Source organism: Eretmochelys imbricata, chromosome 5 (genome assembly GCF_965152235.1).
Source record: "Eretmochelys imbricata isolate rEreImb1 chromosome 5, rEreImb1.hap1, whole genome shotgun sequence".
In the NCBI taxonomy this organism is placed as follows: Eukaryota; Metazoa; Chordata; order Testudines; family Cheloniidae; genus Eretmochelys; species Eretmochelys imbricata.
The window spans coordinates 15,735,814-15,755,639 of NC_135576.1; the positions used below are offsets into that span (position 1 = coordinate 15,735,814).

At 45.0% G+C, this 19,826-nt stretch overlaps 1 protein-coding gene across 1 annotated transcript; it reads left to right on the forward strand.

Moving 5' to 3' along the window:
* The first annotated feature begins 2,916 nt into the window (after positions 1-2,916).
* On the forward strand, positions 2,917-18,442 carry LIPG (lipase G, endothelial type). Its single transcript, XM_077816214.1, has 10 exons — positions 2,917-3,214; positions 5,182-5,378; positions 7,048-7,227; positions 8,394-8,505; positions 11,885-12,109; positions 12,592-12,834; positions 13,427-13,547; positions 14,279-14,497; positions 15,071-15,175; positions 16,839-18,442. The coding sequence occupies exons 1-10, from the start codon at positions 3,121-3,123 to the stop codon at positions 16,858-16,860; spliced, it is 1,518 nt and encodes a 505-aa protein (XP_077672340.1). The 5' UTR covers positions 2,917-3,120; the 3' UTR covers positions 16,861-18,442.
* The last annotated feature ends 1,384 nt before the right edge of the window (positions 18,443-19,826 follow it).

Below are 19,826 nucleotides of genomic sequence, written 5' to 3' on the forward strand. Positions count from 1 at the left end.
ACTGAGGCAGCCAGGAATTACTCTGCCTCAATTATTCCTCCTCCTTTCCCACCGTTGTCAGATAGTCTTTGCTGTGGGAAAGCTAATTGCAGTGAATGGTGGTGTGATCCACGTGTAACCCTTCAACCAGGTGGAGCTGGCAGCAACCAGGGCTGGGTTCAATATCTAGGGGTTCCTTTTCAACAATACAACACAGAACCGGCTCAACCCCCCTACTCAGTAATCCGGGAAAATTACACACCACCCCTGGGCACCTCTCAGAGGCAGTACTTCCCCTCTCAGAAGCACGGAGTCTGAGTGTAGAACAGAAAGTTTTAATGAAAGAAGGGAAGTCACCCAGCATTGATTAGGGAAAATGCCCCAAGCAGGATTCATAATCATAAAACCATGAACAAAACACCCACCCGAGACTACATTGGGTAGCGTCTTTTGCCTCAGGTTCTCGAGTCCAACAACCAAAAGGTCCTTTAACATACTGCCCCCATTCTCCCTCCACCACATCCCACTCACAGTGATTGTCCTTGGTCAGCGAAGAAACAGAGTTCAGAGCTGTATCTGTTTGTATCTGTATCTGTACCTGTGGGGGCTGGAAGTGAGAAGGCACCTTGCTCGCTCCACCATCTGAGCGCTTGCTCTGGTGTCGTCACCCTGCTGGTCGCTCCAACCCACTGGCGGGGTAACCCAACACCACAGCTCTGTCTGCTCATACCTAGGCAGAGTGGGTGTGTTCATGTAAATACAGTCTGGTCCTGAAGTCTTTTCCCCTCCCCAGCTCATCACTAGCTGTCAGGGGAGAGTTCATTCAGACCCTGCATACACATGGTTATTCCCCTCCTTCAGGAGCAATTCCAGTCTTGGGCCAGCTGCCAGTAAGCTCCAGGCCTCGCTCTTTGGAGTGCCACCCTGAAGGTTGCCACTTTCAGGGTAGAGCAAGAAGCAGTCAGTGCTCCACAATAGGGAGCAGGCAGTGGCCTGGTGAGTCAGTTCCCTGGGGATATTGCAGTCAGAGCATTGGAGTGGGGAGCAGCAGTATCACTTCCAGTACCCTGGGATGGGGGTTGTTGAAAAGGGCACAGATGCCACCCCTGGGTTTACTGGGGGAAAGTGTTAAAAAGCAGCCCTGGGGGTATCCAAGAGAAGTCAGCAGCCATCCACAGAGATGGGAGCAGTGCCATATAATCATAGGACTGGAAAGGGCCTCGAGAGGCCATCTAGTTTAGTCCACTGCACTCGTGGCAGGACTAAGTATTATCTAGACCATCCCTGACAGGTGTTTGTCCAACTTGCTCTTAAAAACCTCCACTGATGGAGATTTCACAACCCCCCCGAGGGAATTTATTCCAGTGCTTAACCACCCTGACAGATAGGAAGTTTTTCCTAATGTCCAACCTAAACCTCCCTTGCTGCAATTTAAGCCCATTGCTTCTTGTCCTATCCTCAGATGTTAAGGAGAATAATTTTTCTCCCTCCTCCTTGTAATAACCTTTTATGTACTTGAAAACTGATAACATGGCCCCTCTCAGTCTTCTCTTCTCCAGACTAAACAAACCCAATTTTTTCAATCTTCCCTCACAGGTCATGTTTTCTAGACCTTTAATCATTTTTCTTGCTCTTCTCTGGACTTTCTCCAATTTGTCCACATCTTTCCTGAAATGTGGTACCCAGCACTGGACACAATACTACAGTTAAGGCCTAATCAGCACAGAGTAAAGTGGAAGAATTACTTCTCGTGTCATGCTTATGACACTCCTGCTAATACATCCTGGAATGTTTGCTTTTTTTGCAAGTGTTACACTGTTGTGTTGTCTCATATTTAGCTTGTGATCCACTATGACCCGCAGCTCCCTTTCCCCAGTGCTCCTTCCTAGGCAGTCATTTCCCATTTTGTACGTGTGCAACTGATTGTTCCTAAGTAGAGTACTTTGCATGTGTCCTTCTTAATTTCATTCTGTTTTCTTCAGACCGTTTCTCCAGCTTGTCCAGATCATTTTGAATTTCAACCCTATCCTCCAAAGCACTTGCAACCCCTCCCAGCTTGGTATCCTCCGCAAACTTTATGTGTCCTCTCTGTGCCATTATCTAAATCACTGATGAAGATGTTGAACAGAACCCGACCCAGAACTGATCCCCTGGTGATGGGTGCACTGGGAGGATGTAGACAGACATGGGGGCAGTGGCTCAGGAAGTAGCTGCCCTGGAAGGGGGTGTGGGGGGAAGAGGAGCAGGCAAGGGGCTGGGTGGAGAAGGCAGTAGCATGGCGGGAGGGGTCGGGGGGGGGGGTAAGGGTGTTGAGTCAGAAAGCAGCACTGTGCCAGGGACGAAGCAGTAAAGCATCAGGGCTGGCTCCAGCAACTCTGGGACCCCCCCGCTGCGGCGCCCAAGTCTAGGTCTAGAAGCGGAGTCCCCTTCTCCCCACGCCGGCCTCCTCCCCCAGAGCAGCTGCGGAAAGGGGACGGACTCAGCCTCCCCCCGGCGGGGGAGCCGCCCCCGGCGGCCTCCTGTTACACCGGAGAAGCGGAGCGGGAGGACGCGAGGGCGATGTGCCCCAGCCTGGCTCTGACAAGCGGGAAGATCCCGCTGCCACCCCCGGGCACAGGACCGCACGGGGCAGCTCAGCCGGCTTCTAGCGGCCCCGCGTGGCGGCAGGGCGGGCCGCCGCCGCCGGCAACGCCACGCTGCTCCCCGGCTCCCTCCTGCCTCGCTGCGCCGCGGGCTGGGGGCTGCCGGCTTCATTCAGACTATTTGGAAAACTGCCGCCTCGCGTCCGGGGAGGGTGTGACCAATCGGATCCCGCAGCCATGCATAAATTAGTCAAAACCATCTGGCCATGGGTCAGGTGACTCCCAATTCTGACGGTAACAACTACCCCCCAGCCCGCCTCTTGGCAGGAGCAAGGCTTCACCGGCAGCTCTAGGCGCCTTGCAGTTGCTCCTCTCCCTTTCTCTCCTTTGAACGAGCTGCGTTCTCCTTCCTTCTGGTGGAGGAGGGAGGCTGAGAAGCCGGGTGCATCTATCTCCCCGGCTCCGACTGGAATACGGCCAGCAGCAGGAAAAGAGAAAAGACCCCCCTCGCTCACACACACACGCGCGCAAAAAGAAGAGATCCTGACTCGTTTAAGCAATGAGAAGCTCTGCTTTCCTGCTGCTCATTGGAATGGTCTATGGCATTGCAGCGAGGGACTCCGCACCGGTTGCAAAGGAAGAACTGCTGAAAGGTAACTGACACCAGACCTTAGTGTAAGGATCAGTGCAACAGTGATTTCATTGACTTAACGCATGGACTAGACATAAAACTACAGTCAGATTCCAGTCATTTATGTGCCCCACTTATAACTCCATGGTGACTTTAACTTGTTCTTGTCCGTGTTCCTTTGGTTGGTTCAATGCCCACTTTCATACCTTTTTGTACTGGGTATTAAATAAACTGCTATTGTAAAAATAAAGTTCATATAAGTTTAGTTTAACATAATGGTGGATTTCTCCTACCACCCACGGTCTTGATCCATACAAGGCACTAAAGTTTCAGATTGAAGGGGATAACTGCTGGGAGAGGTGGTTCCATTACTGTAATAGCAAACCTCTTAAGAGAAAACTTGATTTCTTTTTAAGTATTTGATAAGACGAATGTGCAGAAAGCTGGAACATGCATCACACAGTGTAGGCATGGGGTAGGAAGTCGAAGTAGCCTTTTTCAGCTGAACAGGTAGACGAGCTAGTGCTCTGGGAAATATATGAAAGTTCCCTCTGAACGCTAGAAATATTTTACTCACTCTACAAGCTTTAAACAAACTGTTATGTAGATAGTGTAGCAAGGCATAAGCAGTATCCTCGAACAGCACCCCTAACTAACTGTCACTTCTTGGAGCCTGGATACAGGAAGCCTGTTAGACACTCTCACATACACACCTCTTCATAGCTAGTTCTGCTCACCTGTTCTCCTGAGCTGCTGAGTCCTGGTGCATTCTGTAAGGTGATAGAGACAAGGCAAATAGCATGTTGAGGTGATCAAGACACGTAATCTCATGTTAATGTGGGCTTGATCCTACCTGTTAGCTGTAAAACTCTAGTAAAGGCACAGTGGTATAAAGCAGGTGTACTTCCACTGAAGTCACAGGAGTTGCACGAGGGCTACATTTCCCTTCAGTTTATAAAAGTTGCACTTACAGTAAGACTCGACACCAATTTTGAAATGAATTCTAAACTGATTCAGTGTCAAATATAGCACTTGTTGCTCCACAGAAACCCAGCTGTTAATCACTCCCTGCCTCCACTTAAAGTTCAGATGGGAAGGGGAAAGGCAAATTCTGTAACCCTTTCTCAGAACTGCCATCAAAGTCAATGGGGATTTTGTGCTAATAAGGGCTGCAGCATTTTCCATGGATAATTAGATTTTGGAAGGTCAATACATTTTGGCCTATTTGAGCTGCAGCAAGCCATGCTCTTGAAAGCCAATCAACATTATCTACTCTGCATAACTGACTTACACTAATTAAATGAACAGCACAGTATCCCCCCATGGCATCCTTCTGGACACCCTCCCTCCCTCCTGTAATTCCATACCAAACTACTGTGGCTAGCAGACTGAAGTGACTGGGCAGCTCACCAATCTGTAATCAGGATAGTTTGCCATACTGTGTAGGAGATCCTGTGTGAAGTTCAATTACAGGAAAGTGGCAGAAGTCCCAATCTTCCATTAAAGAAGCCCCAGGCCTCAGAAAAGTTTGGATATTACCGAGAAACCTGTTTTTCAAAACTTTAGAAGAACACGGCATGAAGCTTCTTGCTTTGACAGAACAAAAGCCAGCTGTTGAGCTGGAAAATGCTGCTCTACTGGATGGATGATAAGTAGGGGGATGTAGTGTCTGACTTTGAATCACTTGCAGAGGATGTAGACAAGGGCATTTAAAGAAGTTGAGGTATCCTCCCTATGCAGCTGTCTCTGCCAGCTGGTGTCTTTTAGAGGTATCTTTAGAAGTACTGTATTTTGTGTGAACCAGAAAATCACCTCCCCTTCCTCAAATTGAAGAAGTGGAGAATCTGATTTCCCATATCCCAGCCTTCGTTTGACACCAAAAGGGCAGCAAACTCTTAAAATACTCTACTTCTAAATCCTACCTTGCATCTACTTTGTTGAATAAGACCATAAAAGTAGTAACCATGCACCCTGCTGATCTGTCTCCAGATGACACTATTGCTGAGCTGCCGAAGAAAGAAAAAGAACTTGCACAGGCTCAGAAACTACAAGTGAAGTTTAATCTTCGCTCCTCCACAGTTCCAGGGGATGAAGACTGCTTTCTCTCCATAGGCCAAGACAAATGTTTAGAGGACTGCAAATTCAATTTGACAGCTAAAACCTTCTTTATTATTCATGGATGGACAGTAAGTATGGGGAATTCAATGTAGCTCTAGGCACTGTTTAGTTTTCTTTGTGCTCTTTAATTGGGCAGCACGAACAGCTCTAACAATATTATTTGGTATGCTTGAGTTTTCATGCATGTGTCTCTGTCGAGAACAGAGGCGACCCCTAGAAGGGGTGTTGGAGGGGTCAAGTGCCCAGAGGCAGATTAAGATTTATTGGGGTCCTGGGCACAAAGAACATTTGGGTCCCTCCACATCTCCTCCCGCTTTCTGCCATGGGGCCCCGCCCCCTGCTCACCCCTTTCCCCCAAGGCCCTTTCCTTGGCCTGGCCGGAAGCTGGGGCCGTGGTACGAGCAAAGTACAGAACACAAAAAGTACAGTAGCCTGTATATTCTACACAGCCTCTATATTCTGCCCAGGGAGCCTGGGCCATTGTTGGGAGCCCTGGACCTTCCACCTGCCCTGAGTGGGATGCCCTGGGGGGCAGAGGCACAGGCCAGGGGCTCTCAGGCGCACAGGCCAGGGGCTCTCAGGCACCTCAGCCCCCTGCCCGGAAGATGGAGGGCTCTGGGCTCCCCATAGCTGCCCAGGCTCCCTGGGCAGCTCTTATCACAGTCTAGGGCGGTGGCCCCCAAACTGTAGGGTATGTCCCCCTAGAGGGGCACAGAGGAAAATTCGGAGGGGAGGGGGCAGCATAATAGGGCTGGGGGAGGCACAGTGGGGCTTGGCTCAGCCCCCACGGGGGAAGGGTGGGAGCGCCACCCAGCCCTGCTCTGCCCCCAGTTCCGCTCTGCCCCCACCCCAGCCCTGCCCCAGCCCCAGCCATGGCTCTGCTCCCAGCCACGGCTCCTGGCTGTGCCCCACCTGCACCTCTGGTCATGCTGCTGACCGCAGCCCCACTCCCAGCTCCAGGCCTCAGCTTTGCAGCGGGGATGGGGAGGAGGGGGATGACTGAAAAAGTTTGGGGAGCCCTGGCCTAGGGTGACCAGGTGACTGTTTTGGCCCTGGATATCTCAACTTTTTTGGCAAAATTGGGCATTTGACCCCTTTGCTCTTGCCAACTGATCACCAAAAAGGGGCTACGAGAAGGGGGGGTGACCGGCAGGATCAGGCCAGCCCTGGGCGGAGGAATGGGGCCTTGGACGAGCCACTTGTCCATCTCTGCATGGCGGAAGGTGTCACTGGGCAGAGGAGACCTGTGAGGCGGTCATGTGTCCTCCCCTTTAGATTGTGGGCCGCCCCCCCGTCCTCCAGTATGGGGAGGCCCAAGTAGTCTCTGGTGTAGAATATACAGGCTACTGTACTTTTCGTGTTCTGTACTTTGCAACCTCCTACTACTTATGCTTGAAGGCATAATTAGCATAGTGATGCAATGTTGCTAGCACTTATAAGAACTCTGCAATATCAAACTGACCAGCCCGGGTCTTTTATCCTCATTTTATATTTGTGCCACATGAAGCTGACCAAAGAAATCGAACTTTCTAAATGAAACGTGGAGACAGTGTTCAAGAGAAGACCTCTTTTTTTATAGAGGTACTAGCGAAGTGCTGGATACAAGCACTGGTGCCTAGTTAAAGCTGTAACTGTAAAAAGTTGACCATGTAAATTTTAAAGCTTAAGGCTAACCTAATGGCATGTGTGTGTCCAGCTTTCTATGACCAGGAAGAACTTATATTTTCTCTCTTGTAGATGAGTGGCTTGTTTGAAAACTGGCTGGAAAGCCTGGTGGCCGCTCTTCAGGCGAGAGAGAAGGATGCTAATGTGGTGGTGGTGGACTGGCTTGGACTTGCCCATCAGCTCTATACTGATGCTGTGAACAACACAAAGGTGGTTGGAGAGGCCGTTGCAAGGGTGCTCAACTGGTTACAGGTAAAACTTGTAATATTGCCCCCTGTGTTGTAGTGTATTGTATCGTTCAATTTGCACAGGGGAACAGAACGTACACCAGTTCTAGCACTTCTGGAATGTGAAAGATGGTGTAATTCTTGATCTCAGTTCAGTGGCACAGTCAAGCACAAAGATGTGCCAAATTCAAACCTAGTGTAAGCAGGAGCAACTCTTAAGTGATTCTATTCCTGCTTTAGTGAGGATACATCTGCTTACATCAGGACTGGAGTTCTGGCCAATGGGATGACCTTATCTAATGCTACAAACAAGAGCAGATATACAGTGCTTACTGAATTTAAAAGTTTAGACCCTTCACTTGGTCAAAATTAAGGCCCAAGTTCTCAAGAGGTGACCAGTGACTGAGTGCCTCTATTTGCAGATGTCCAGATTGAGACTCTTTGAGCATGTGTTCAGAGGTGCTGAGCAACAGTGCTGGAACTGGGGTAGGGAGGCATGCCCCCAATTTTTTAACATGGGTGTAGTTTGGGGGGCAGTGTTGCCCTCCAAACTGAGCTGATCCCCCACCACAAATTGCAGCCCCCTTGGTGGTGCCTCTCCACGCCTACCCAAGGCTTGCAGTTGGGGGGGGGGTGGGAAGTGCAATGCTACCCCCGCCCCCCCAAATGATGCCCATGTAAAAAAGGGGAGGGCATAGCCCCCTGGTTCCAGTGTCCGTGGGCCGTCCCCACTTCTACAAACATTCTGGCGCCCTTGGTGCTGAGCACCTGCAGAACCAATTGACTTCAGTTGGAATTTGGATGCTCAGACCTCTGAAGATGACTTGGATGTCAAGTTTGGCATCCAAAAATCAGTACCATTGCTGGAAAAAATAAAAGCTACCCTGCTAATGCTGCTACTAAGTTAAAGTTGAATGCACTGAAGCCCAGACTCCTCACTCCAGATAGTTTCTCAAAGCATACCTTTACTGTGACTGAAGGCTAGAAACAAGACAGGACTGACTAGTCTCCAAACGACTGAATCACCTTGCTGGTGTCTTGAGAAAACATAACAGTTACAGGCACGATCCAAAACCACTTTTACACTGGGGATGTCTAGACCTAAACTTTGCAGTTTGAGTCCCTCTGCTAGATATGAGTTATCAACTCTCTTGAAAATATGAACAAACTTAATTATTTCTACACTTGCAGGAAAAGCAGAACCTGCTGCTTGAGAACGTCCACTTAATTGGGTACAGTCTTGGTGCCCATGTTGCTGGATATGCTGGTAACTATGCAAATGGAACAATAGGCAGAATTACAGGTAAGGCTGTCCTAAAACTGCTACCATGCAATACTTTTGTCTCCTCCTGAAATATTAACAGGATTGTCAGAACCTCAAAATCTGAACTGCTTTGTTGAGATGTCTTAGTCTGGGGTTAGTAATAATTAAAGTATCCAACTTATTTTCTTTTGTAATTCTCCAGTCACACTCCTCACTGATGGCTTTTCTTGCATCTAAAGGATATTAAACTAAGGCGATTCTACCTCTCACTTTTTGCCAGAAAAAAAGATCCTTGGATTTTTATTAGTCCTGACGCTTTCTCATGAAAGTGAGACTGCTGGCACTAACTGGCTTCAGGTCCCAACTAGATGTGCAAGCTAAACACGGATTCACTCAAATGCTCTCAGATCCATCCCTGCTATCAAAATTCTAAATCTCTGAGTAGACATGGCCAACAAGCTAGCCTAAGCGTGAGAGCCATTTGCTTCCCTTTTGGCCGACTTCAAATTTTAAACTCCGCTCTTCGTTTGTGAAGAGCTACTTTGTCCCTCCATGACTCACTTCCTAGTAAAGTGCTATTGGTTCAGAAAGCCAGTAGTCTAAAGAGAAACTTTCATCTTTCCATGTGGAATGACTTGGATCTTGTAGAGATTATTTGGAAACATGGTGGGGAGGGCCTCATTGGGAACAGGACTTTCCCTGCAATAACGTGTATAGCTTAATTACCTGCTACAGTAGGGATAAGATGTGCATCTCCCCATAAACACTTGCAACAAAACCAGTATAAGTGACCGGGGAAAGCAGATAATACTACCATTTGAATAAACTAGTACTTAAAGTTACTAAACAGTGGAAATTGACATTTCCACCTGGTGACCTCCAAATGTCACAAGCCCTCAATTTAGAGACAACTAGGTTCATTTTTATTAGATAAGACAAAATAGGGTAGTGGCTAGTAGTGGCTTATAACTAGGACCCTACCAAATTCACGGCCATGAAAAATGGGTCTTGGACTGTGAGATCTGGTCTGGTGTCGTTTTACCCTATACTATGCAGATTTCACAGGGGAAGACTGGCATTTCTCAAATTGGGGGTCCTGACCTCAAACGGAATTGCTGGGGGGTTCCAGGTTATTTTAGGGGGGTCGGGGTATTGCCACCCTTACTTCTGCGCTGCCTTCAAAGCTGGGCGGCCAGAAAGCAGTGGCTGTTGGCTGGGTGCTCAGCTCTGAAGGCAGCCCCCCGCCAGAAGCAGCATAGAAGTAAGGGTGGCAATACCATACCATGCCACCCTTTCTGGCTGCCCAGCTCTGAAGGCAGCAGAGCAGAAGTAAGGGTGGTAATACCACACCGTGCCATCCTTGCTTCTGCTGGCGGCAGCTCTGCCTTCAGAGCTGGGCTCCTAGCCAGCAGCTGCCACTCTCCAGCTGCCCAGCTCTGAAGACAATGTAGCCGCCAGCAGTTGCGCAGAAGTAAGGGTACCAGTACTGCAATAGCCTTGTGACCTCCCCCCCCGCAACTTCTTTTTGGGTCAGGACCCCTACAATTACAACACTGTGAAATTTCAGATTTAAATAGCTGAACTCATGAAATTAACGATTTTTAAAATCCTCTGACCATGAAATTGACTAAAATGGACTGTGAATTTGGAAGGGGCTCTACTTATAACCAGGTTCCTCAGGTTAAAAATTGCCAACGTACAGGATGGTTCAGACAAAACATTTTGGTTTTGACCTATCTTTAGTTCTTAGTGTTAACCAGCTACTCTTGTCTAGACCTTATTTCCATAAAGAAATTTCCTATTGTCCAAGGCATCAATATGGTGTTACTAATAGGAATTTGGATCCCTTGAACACTGGGAAAGGTCAGTTGTTCAGATTTTCTTTACTACCTCTCTCTCTTCTTCCCCACCAATCTCTCCTCTGCCAATTTACCTTCTGGATTCTGCAGTGGTTCCTCTCCCCTATAGAAATTCATGCTTCATAAACTGTCTCCTTTGCCCCTCCCGTACTAATGAACCTGTCTCCAAGTCACATCTCTTATGCCCCTACATGAAAATCTCAACTAACACCTACCCACAGAACTTACCTTGTGTTGGAGTTACTATTTATGCAGGGTATTAGCACAATGCTAACTTAACTATAAATTCCTTTATTAAATCCAAAGGTCAAATGTTATTTATACAATTGCTGTAAACATGCCTAAATAAGTTATTACATCCAAACAGCAACAAAATATTGATAAGCATTTGATCAAGATACTAAAACAGGCTAAACCCAGGGATGCTTAGATCCATATTGGTCGGCTCCAATGTGGTCAGGCAGGTATTAGCAATGAACCCTTTAAGAGTTTATTTTTTTATACCCTTTAACAAGAGATGTCATTGCCAATTACTGATGTCAGCGAAAAACAAATTTGAGACAGTTTACCCTCATTTCCAGTCTGAGTCCAGATAAGATTTACAACCACCTTTCTCCAAGGCTATTCCTCCCCTCCTCCTTTCTGACTAACGGGTTTTATTTGTTGCACCTGGGTTCACATAGGCTCTAATTTTTGAGATAACACTGGTATGTGGGGTGGGAAGATCCATGTTGGCTCATTTTAAGACAGACAATGTCTTATTTAAAACCATCTGCAGTCACCTCTATCAGTCAGAGACCTTCTTTTTAGAAACTGCCCTTATTTCATTAGTTATTTTTTGAACCTGCCACCCTCCCTACTTATAACTCATTACTTTCAAGGCCTTTCTCTTGTTGCTAGTTAGGGCCTTTCTTTACAACACATTTCTTTAACCAAATTTAAGCTAAACTTTACGCCTCTAGTTTTATATTCATTCCACACCATGTGAAGGGATAATAAAGTGTCCTACAGGGTAAAGGCCTTCACTTGTTCAATCCACTGCTCACTCACTGCTCCTGTTGAAGTCCAGATTTAGCCCTTAATACCTAAGCACTAACAGTGACACATTTCAGAACTGTATCCACACAAACTTCCTCCATTCACAACATGAATAATGGCTAAACAAATGACCAGCTTTCTCTCCTGGTGATCAGACACCTCGTGGTGGTACTTGCCCTGGTTGCCACGCCATTGGACCCCTCTAATACAGACTCACAAGTGCCTAGTGGCTGGAGTGTCCGGCACCATGGACATTTCACTACCTTTTTTTTTTTTAAACTTCTGTTCTTTGCATCACAGCTTCTAACAGCAGCAGTTTTGAAGGAATGTCCCTTAATAACCTGGGAAGATTCCAGATATTAATGCACACACTCACTCCGTGTGACGGTGATTGAATGAAAATTGTACACTTGTTTTTCTAGATTGTACCCTGGCGGGTAGGGTCTGGTTGCGTCACCCTCTGCTAGGAAAGTACCTGGCAGATTTTTTGCTGCTGCTGTATTGTGCGCTCTGCTTAACAGGCTTGGATCCAGCTGGCCCTATGTTTGAAGGAGCTGATCCTCACAGACGTCTCTCCCCTGACGATGCAGACTTTGTGGACGTTCTTCATACATTTACGAAGGAAACACTGGGTGTTAGCATTGGGATCCAGATGCCTGTGGGTCACATTGATGTTTATCCCAACGGGGGAGATTTCCAGCCTGGTTGTGGATTAAGTGATGTTTTGGGAGCAATTGCATATGGGAGTAAGTTCTTATTTTTCCTATTTAATAATCGACTGGGGGAGGGGGGGGGAAGAGACACACACCTTACATAGGCAGGTGTATTGGAATAATAGTTACAATCTAACAAGAGGCAGTTCTCCATCTAAGCTGTCTTTAGACTGCCCTCTCCTCTTGAAATCAGTAGATCTTGTAAGTCTGGTGTTAAGCATCAGGAGCTGAAAAATGAATTTCTACTTCAGGCCATGTTATACTGGCTCTGAAGTCTTGCCTTCCATCTCTACAGCTAAATGTGTTTGAACAAAAGTCTGTCAGCCTTAAATGTATTGTATTAATGTTTCATTGTTTTTAATTGAGAAGCGTATCTGGTTTTGGTCAGACTTAACTTGTATTGAATTACAATTAGTGTAACTCACTAACTTTTGCAGCAGATTGTAGGTGTTGGGGTGGTGAATGTTAAATTGCTGAAGTGTATCTTACCACCACATCTTTCTCTATTGAGCTAGATATTGGGGATGTTGTTAGATGTGAACATGAGCGAGCTGTACACCTCTTTGTGGACTCCCTTGTGAACCAAGATAAGCAGAGCTTCGCCTTTCAGTGCACCGACTCCAGCCGTTTCAAGAAGGGAATCTGCCTGAGCTGCCGAAAGAACCGCTGCAACAGCATTGGCTACAATGCCAAGAAAATGAGGAACAAAAGGAACAGCAAGATGTACTTAAAAACCAGAGCAGATATGCCTTTCAGAGGTAGTATTTTTTTAAGCTACTGAGATCATAACCCACGCATCTCTCTGACAAAAATATTCTGTTCTCTATAAAGTTATCTCCCTCTGTTTCAGAATTCTTGAATTCAGATTTAGAATTTGGAGGGCTTAGCATAAACTAAAATAGTACAGATGTGCAACAGATGGTGACAATAAAAGCAACTTTCATTAATACACGTGAATAAAATCTGCTTCCTGGTAGCAAGATAGCAACATTTAATATTAAGGAAGAACATAAACACTCCACCTCCCCACTAAAACAAATGTTTCCCTGACTACTTCTGTAAGAGGACACTTTCAACAATGTTCCTCTATGTAGGAACTGTGTGGGGAAGGTAGAAGATCGCTAGGATTCTGCTGCAACACAAGGCTCAGGGAATGGTCCTAGAGTTCCGTCTGTGGCTGAGTAATTATCAGCTTTCTAATCTGAGCTAAGGCTCATAGGCCCCCATTAAGGCTACTTGTATGGGTGATCTTGTCTCTGCCAGCTGGCACCATCTTGCAAACCACAACTTGTCACGGAATAAACAGTGCCCTCTATTCACAAACTGGACTCTGTGCTTGTCTCTCTTCAGTTTACCATTATCAGATGAAAATGCATATCTTCAGCTACAAAAGCTTAGGAGAAACGGAACCCACGTTCTCAGTCACTCTTCATGGTACCAATGGCGAGTCTCAACCCCTCTCTCTGGAAATGTAAGTGGAGTTCAACTGACTCATCTCCCTATTTTGATCAGAACAGTGGGAAGGACTCATGGAACTAGAAGCAACTGTTAACAATAAAAGTAGAGTTGAGAAAGAATTATTGCTATTGTTGCAGTAGAGTCTACTATCCAAAGATCTGCTGAATGATGATAAAGCAGCAACCTAATTAGTGCCAGATTTTACTCTTGGGGAGATGAACTGCCATGTAGGAGACAGTAGATTGGCTTCCAGTCTGATACACAAATCCCTGGGCTGTAAGGGGTAATGTGCCTTGTTTCCTCTTTTCTTTCCCTACCACCAATCTTACCAAAGACCTCTCCTCTGCCTTGCATGATGGAGGATTTTTATGTGGTTTAAAAGCATCCCCCTGTAGTCTGTCCTTGGCAAAAAGCATTCCTCATCCGGGGGATTACAAAAAGGGTGTATAGTTCCTTTACTTACTCCCCCAGAAGGATGATGTGAATTGTAACTGCATGTTGCCTTAGGAGGTGCTAGAAAAATGAAGGAGCCAAATATGAGACACCCCACAAGGATAACACTAAACCAGATAGCCAGAGTCACTTTGTTTAATCAAACCAGTAACAAACTAGAACCACACACTGCCTGTGTGGAATGCTTGATGCTCTCTCTAGAACTCTTCTTTTCCCAACACAAGTGTTTGAGAAGTGCAGTAAGTTGCTTCATTAATGAGGAAGAATGCTGGGTCTCTGCCTATTTTTCAGACTTGAGCAAATTGGCCTGAATTCTACTAACCCGTTCTTGGTCTATACTGAAGAAGACATTGGTGACCTCTTACGGATCAAGCTCACCTGGGAGGGATCATCTCAGTCTTGGTACAATCTGTGGAGAGAGCTCAAAAGTTACTGGTTCCGATCTGCTAAACCTTCCAAAGAGCTGCAGATCAGACGTATACGTGTGAAGTCTGGGGAAACGCAACAGAAGTGAGTAGAGCAGTATTTCTTTAGGGAACACTGGTGACTTGATGGGAGTTTGAGACTTCGGAATCAAGAGTGTTCAGATGTGTCAAAGACAGCAAGAAAAGTAGCTAATGGCTGCTCAGTGAGGGACCTTTGATGGTTCAAGCAATGCCTCTGTCAGATGGCACCCTGTAGCAGGGCTTACAGTGGTGAACTTCCTGACGTTGCCGGTTAGAGAAGATAATTAATTCAGAAGAATATACATGCTGTGTCAAGGACTTGGCTTCTTACTGCCCCTTACGTTACTTGTAAAGCACTAAACTAGAGAAGGAAACTAATTATTGTGAATGCCATTCAATAGCAGACTGATCACTGTTAAAAACTAATACTCTAGAAGGAGTGGTGAAACAGCATTCTTGAAATAGAATTGCCTTCCTGCCAGTGAACAGTGCTATAACTCTTGCTGACTCCTTCTCTGTCTCTAGAAAAGAATGATGGCTATGTGTTCCATTTAGAAGCTACTTTCTAAAGTGTATAAATAACTTGCATCGGTTTGTATGTGTAATGTCTCCATGGCTTCTGACCTTTTCCTTTCAGGTTAACTTTCTGTGCAGAGGATCTTCAGCTGACCAACATATCTCCTGGTAAAGATCTTTGGTTTGTGAAATGTAGAGATGGATGGCCAACAAAAAACCAAACAAGGTAGAGTTTAATTAAATGCTTACCTTTTGAAATCCTATTGTCTAAGGCATTAAGCTGTGTATAATGAGGACAAGTATAACCAGATTGACACTGAAATTTCAGTAAGTGGGGAGAAATTTGCAACAGATGTTCTTACAGTCTTGAGCAAGAAAGCTTAATAAAACTCAGTGGACTCCTAATTACTAAAGGCATGTTCATGAAAACTCAGCTGGCCCATTTAGGGCTATATAACAGCTTCTACAAAGGAGGTACTCTAAACTCTAGCGCACCCTCCTGATCAATTCGGATTGCTCCTGCAGTGTGACTTTAAATCCATCAAGTGTTAAGTAGTGAGGATTTGATGACTAACTATCCTATGTAGTAAAAAAAAAAAGTCCAAATTTGTTCTAGATCACTCCACTGACTTCATTTGAGATACACTAGAGGTGAACTTGGTCTAGCATCTCTTGGACTTAAAGTCCAAGCTGTAAAAGAAGAGTCTGTACAACACTAATCAAAATGCAAACTGTTAGAGCTTTTGCAAACGCTGTAACAAAGCCCTGTGTAAAAAGTTTGCTTGCACAGTGACCTCAGATGGCAGAATTCTGTCTTTGAGCAATATCAGATGGTATCTAGTGCCAGATTTGGCAGAAATAGTGAATTGCTTTTAGTGTTGCTGCTGTGTGTATTAAGAATTTCACAAACGAGATCATGTGCAAAGGCCAATATAAGATTCTCATGGCAAAGGAATTGGAGAATGTGCTAGCTGAAACAAATACCCAGACCTAACCCAGAAGGTACAAAGGCAGGCTGCAGTAATGCACTTTCCAGTAATGCCTACATAGCAGAAAGACAGCTGGCAAACCAGACTCTTCCTCATGGTGTAGGTTCACTCCTGGAATTACTGCTTTGGGGCTGGAATCTACCACCCTTTCTCATCTGGTGTAGTAGCTTACTTGACAAGTAAGTAGATGAGTATTAATGGATAGGCAGATTTAGGCCCTCAGGGTATATCTACGTTGCAATTAAACACCTGTGGCTGGCCCGTGTCAGCTGACTTGGGTTTGTGGGGCTTGGGCTAAGGGGCTGTTTAATTGTGGGGTAGACCTTCAAGTTTGGGCTGGAGCCTGGGCTCTGGAACCCTGCCAGGGGGAAGGTCCCAGGGCTCTGACTCCAGCCCGAGCGTGAATGTCTACACCACAATTAAACAGCTCCTTAGCCTGAGTCAGTTGACATGGGCCAGCCACAGGTGTTTAATTGCAATGTAGTTATGCCCTCAGTAAGTTGTAGTTAGATTTGTAGGTCAAAGTATCAGTCCATTCCTGAATACAACTGAATGTGCAGGCTCTAGAGTCAAAGATCTTAAACATATAGTTTGTCTATTAACAATTACACTTTTTGCCTTGCATCACAGCCATCCGCAAGTCTGTCTAAATGCATGTTACACTTGGTACAAGTTGGAGTTCCCATAAAAGGTTCCAGCTCTCTGAAAGTTATTGTAGGCAAAGGTTCCAAATAAGACAAAATACTAAACTGCACCTAGTCTTCAGCCTGTCTCACGTGTCCATGGCTTGCTTTCTTACGAATCCATATGTTACAATTTTGAACTTAAAAAAAAAAAGCCACCTTTGCATTTTACCAGGTATTTCTTCTTTTCATCCATTTCTCCCCACTCTTTCCTTAGATCAGCTTTGAATCGCCACTGAAGGTTTTTCTGAAGACTTGCACAAAAGGACCTAACTATCCAAAACATATGAGAAGCCTACTGCAGAAGATTACATAGGTGGAGACACATTTATGCAGTTTGTCTTAGTATCACTTACTATTCAGGACAGAGAACTCGGTCTTGTTGAACTGATGCAGGCAATGTTTCTGGTGAGGAGTGATCCATATGCATTCAGCTGCTGTCCTAGAATAACTTATTAAAATTACTAAACTCACCCTACTTAGGGGAGTCTAGTTTATGTGCATTAACCTAATTTTCCTGATCTGTGTTATGCTCTGCATAGTCTGTTCCCAGTTGTCCCAGACCATTGGAAGTATCAACAAAGTTGAGATAAATCTGTGCCTTGGTTCTAGTCTACCTATGTGCCGTAGAAGTCAAGGGGAAATTGATTTAGCTGATCAGAATAGCTGGTGACTAAGCTACTGAGAATGCATAACAGTGTATGTACAGCTTAGGAGTACTACAGAGTCTAAAATTGCACTAAACGATGTGGAAGAATGAGTAGCCCAAACCAGCAAAGTGTAAAAAGGCTAAGCACAAGGTAGTCTCTCCTCTAAGTTCCATCTTCTCTCCATTCTGTCCTTTGCTTTTCCCAGAGACCATTACTGTAGATCTGCCAGATATTGTAGTACACATGGCTAATCCTCTAAAAAAGTCCACTACTCCATCCCCCTCTGTTCTATCGAGAACGCAGATCCTGAAGTTATTGGCAGCTACTTTCCTTTAAAATGTTTGTTCTGATAAACGTCAGTATTTTATTTAAACAAGGACTATCCAGTACTTGCTTCATGCAGATCTTGTCCTGAACCATATAGAAGGGCAACAGCCATCGACTTACTGTATACTTGGAAGGTATCTGTACGGCTACAGGCAAGCTTGACATCATTCAGCAATATGTATTTTGAGGATGCATTCACCTCTGCAAACTGAACTTGAATGCAACTGTAGCAGCAAGGCACATTTTAAGGTTGTGTGAGTATGTGCACACACAGGCACTTGACAAGGTTTGGGAGCTAATTTAACCTACAACACATAACCACCCTTCCACCCCAAAAGTGTTTTAATGATATTTTTATTCCAGGATTCCAGATAAGCTTGGTTTTGTAATGGAATTAAATTTAATCCACCCTGCAGGAAACTACTGTTCTGAAAAGGCCAGATTCTTGCAGGTACTCAGTCTGCTTAGGCCAGAGGTGACCTGACTGTCTTTTCAGGGGGTGGGGGCATTTTATTACATTTGGGATCACTCTTGGTTTTGGTGTGAAAGTGCAATGCTTTCTACACAAACACCAGAGCTGCTAGGCGGCCTGATGCTTTAAGTTATGAAGACCGTCATCAGCCACGTCTCTTTAAAGGGCCAACAAGGGTGCGTTAGTTTGGCTTCTTTCTTAGTGTCTCATTCCAACCAAAGTTAAAATAACCATACATATTTGGAGAATAGCGTGATGTTTGTCTTGGTTATATACAGTCTTCAATAATTGAAGCTTCTGGTAACTATCTGTGATTTGTCGCCATGCCATATATTTATACAGTGGTCTTGAAGCTCTATTTGTATATTTATGTTTTTTGTATGACTTTGAACACTATTTATTTCTCAAATGTACATTTGTAAAAAGTTTAAACTTTGCTTTGGAATAACAGTTTTTATAAACTTTAAGCAGAAAAATAAACAAGTCTCTTGTAGAAATAAGGTGCACAGTTTGTAATTCTGGGAAAGGAGAACACCCTGTAAGTTGACCATGAAATCCTTCTGCCTATTTTATTCAAACTTGTAAACAATGCAGGTCAAACACTGTTGCCAGTGAAGTCACTGAGAACAGGATGTGGTTAATAAATTCCAAGGCCAGAATGAATACTGTGATCATCTAGTCTGATTTCCAAAATAATTCCTGGAGTTTATCTTTTAGAATAACGTCCAACCTTGATTTAAGAATTCAGTGACATAAAATCCACAACATTACTTATTGTTAAATTCGTGCCTTATTTCCGGTCTGAATTTGTCTAAGCTTCAACTATGGTGTCTGAGATCAGTGAACATAAGGGTAATGCTAGCCATTGGGACTAGGGGAAAGAATTTCTAGTGGAGGCAGGCAAGGAAACACACATTCTACGCCATCTCAGCTGCAAAGTTTTCCATACTTTAGTGAGGAAGCTTGGGTGCTCTCCCTGCTACAGCTTTGCCCACATTTAGATTAGACTCTCTCACTGAAGTGAAGTTTATTACACTTGCTTTAAGAACAAAAAAGCAGTCTAGACAAGTTACTGCAGCAGGACAATTCGTGAGACTTCAGCCATTCCAAACACCCGCATTTACATTCCTCTAACTTTAAAAAGAAAAAAGAAAAAGGTATTGACAATGTTCTGTAATAATCCTGCATTGCCAAAGGGATGACCCTCCCTTTGAAAGGGAACTGCAAAGTGAGTGCATTTTGAATTTGCACATCTGTGTAAAAAAAATACTGCTAATCAACTGCAAATAAGTTATCCAGGGATTCTAATATGATACTTCCTAGTGTTTCATTCTGAGATCTTTAGTGATCCAGAAATCCAATGAAGTGACCTGTAGCTCCCGAAAGCTTATGCTCAAATAAATTTGTTAGTCTCTAAGGTGCTACAAGTCCTCCTTTTCTTTTTGCAAATACAGACTAACACAGCTGCTACTTTGAAACCAGAAATTTCCAAGACGACCTTACTAGGGGAGAAGGAAACAGGCTAGTTAAGAGTTACTGTTTTCAGCCAAGACAGCACTTTTCCTTATCCTTAGCCTAACATACAAATTGGTGCTGAACTAAAGATCTGAATTTCTACTTTGGCTAGGTAACTTCCCTCTAATTTCTTTGTGCTTGGTGGGCTGGGTTTTGCTTTCTAGAAGCCTATTGTGCCTTTAAGCAACTACCACCATTTTGGTAGTGAACATGTTTGACTCCAGGGGCCAGTGCTGGTGTT

What these genes read in the sequence shown, in the direction of transcription:
- LIPG (XM_077816214.1), top strand. Translation starts at nt 3,121, where the DNA reads ATGAGAAGCTCTGCTTTCCTGCTGCTCATTGGAATGGTCTATGGCATT. An exon ending in AAAGGAAGAACTGCTGAAAG is followed by an intron (nt 3,215 to 5,181) that starts GTAACTGACACC and finishes ATCTGTCTCCAG; the next exon opens with ATGACACTATTGCTGAGCTG. An exon ending in TTATTATTCATGGATGGACA is followed by an intron (nt 5,379 to 7,047) that starts GTAAGTATGGGG and finishes TCTCTCTTGTAG; the next exon opens with ATGAGTGGCTTGTTTGAAAA.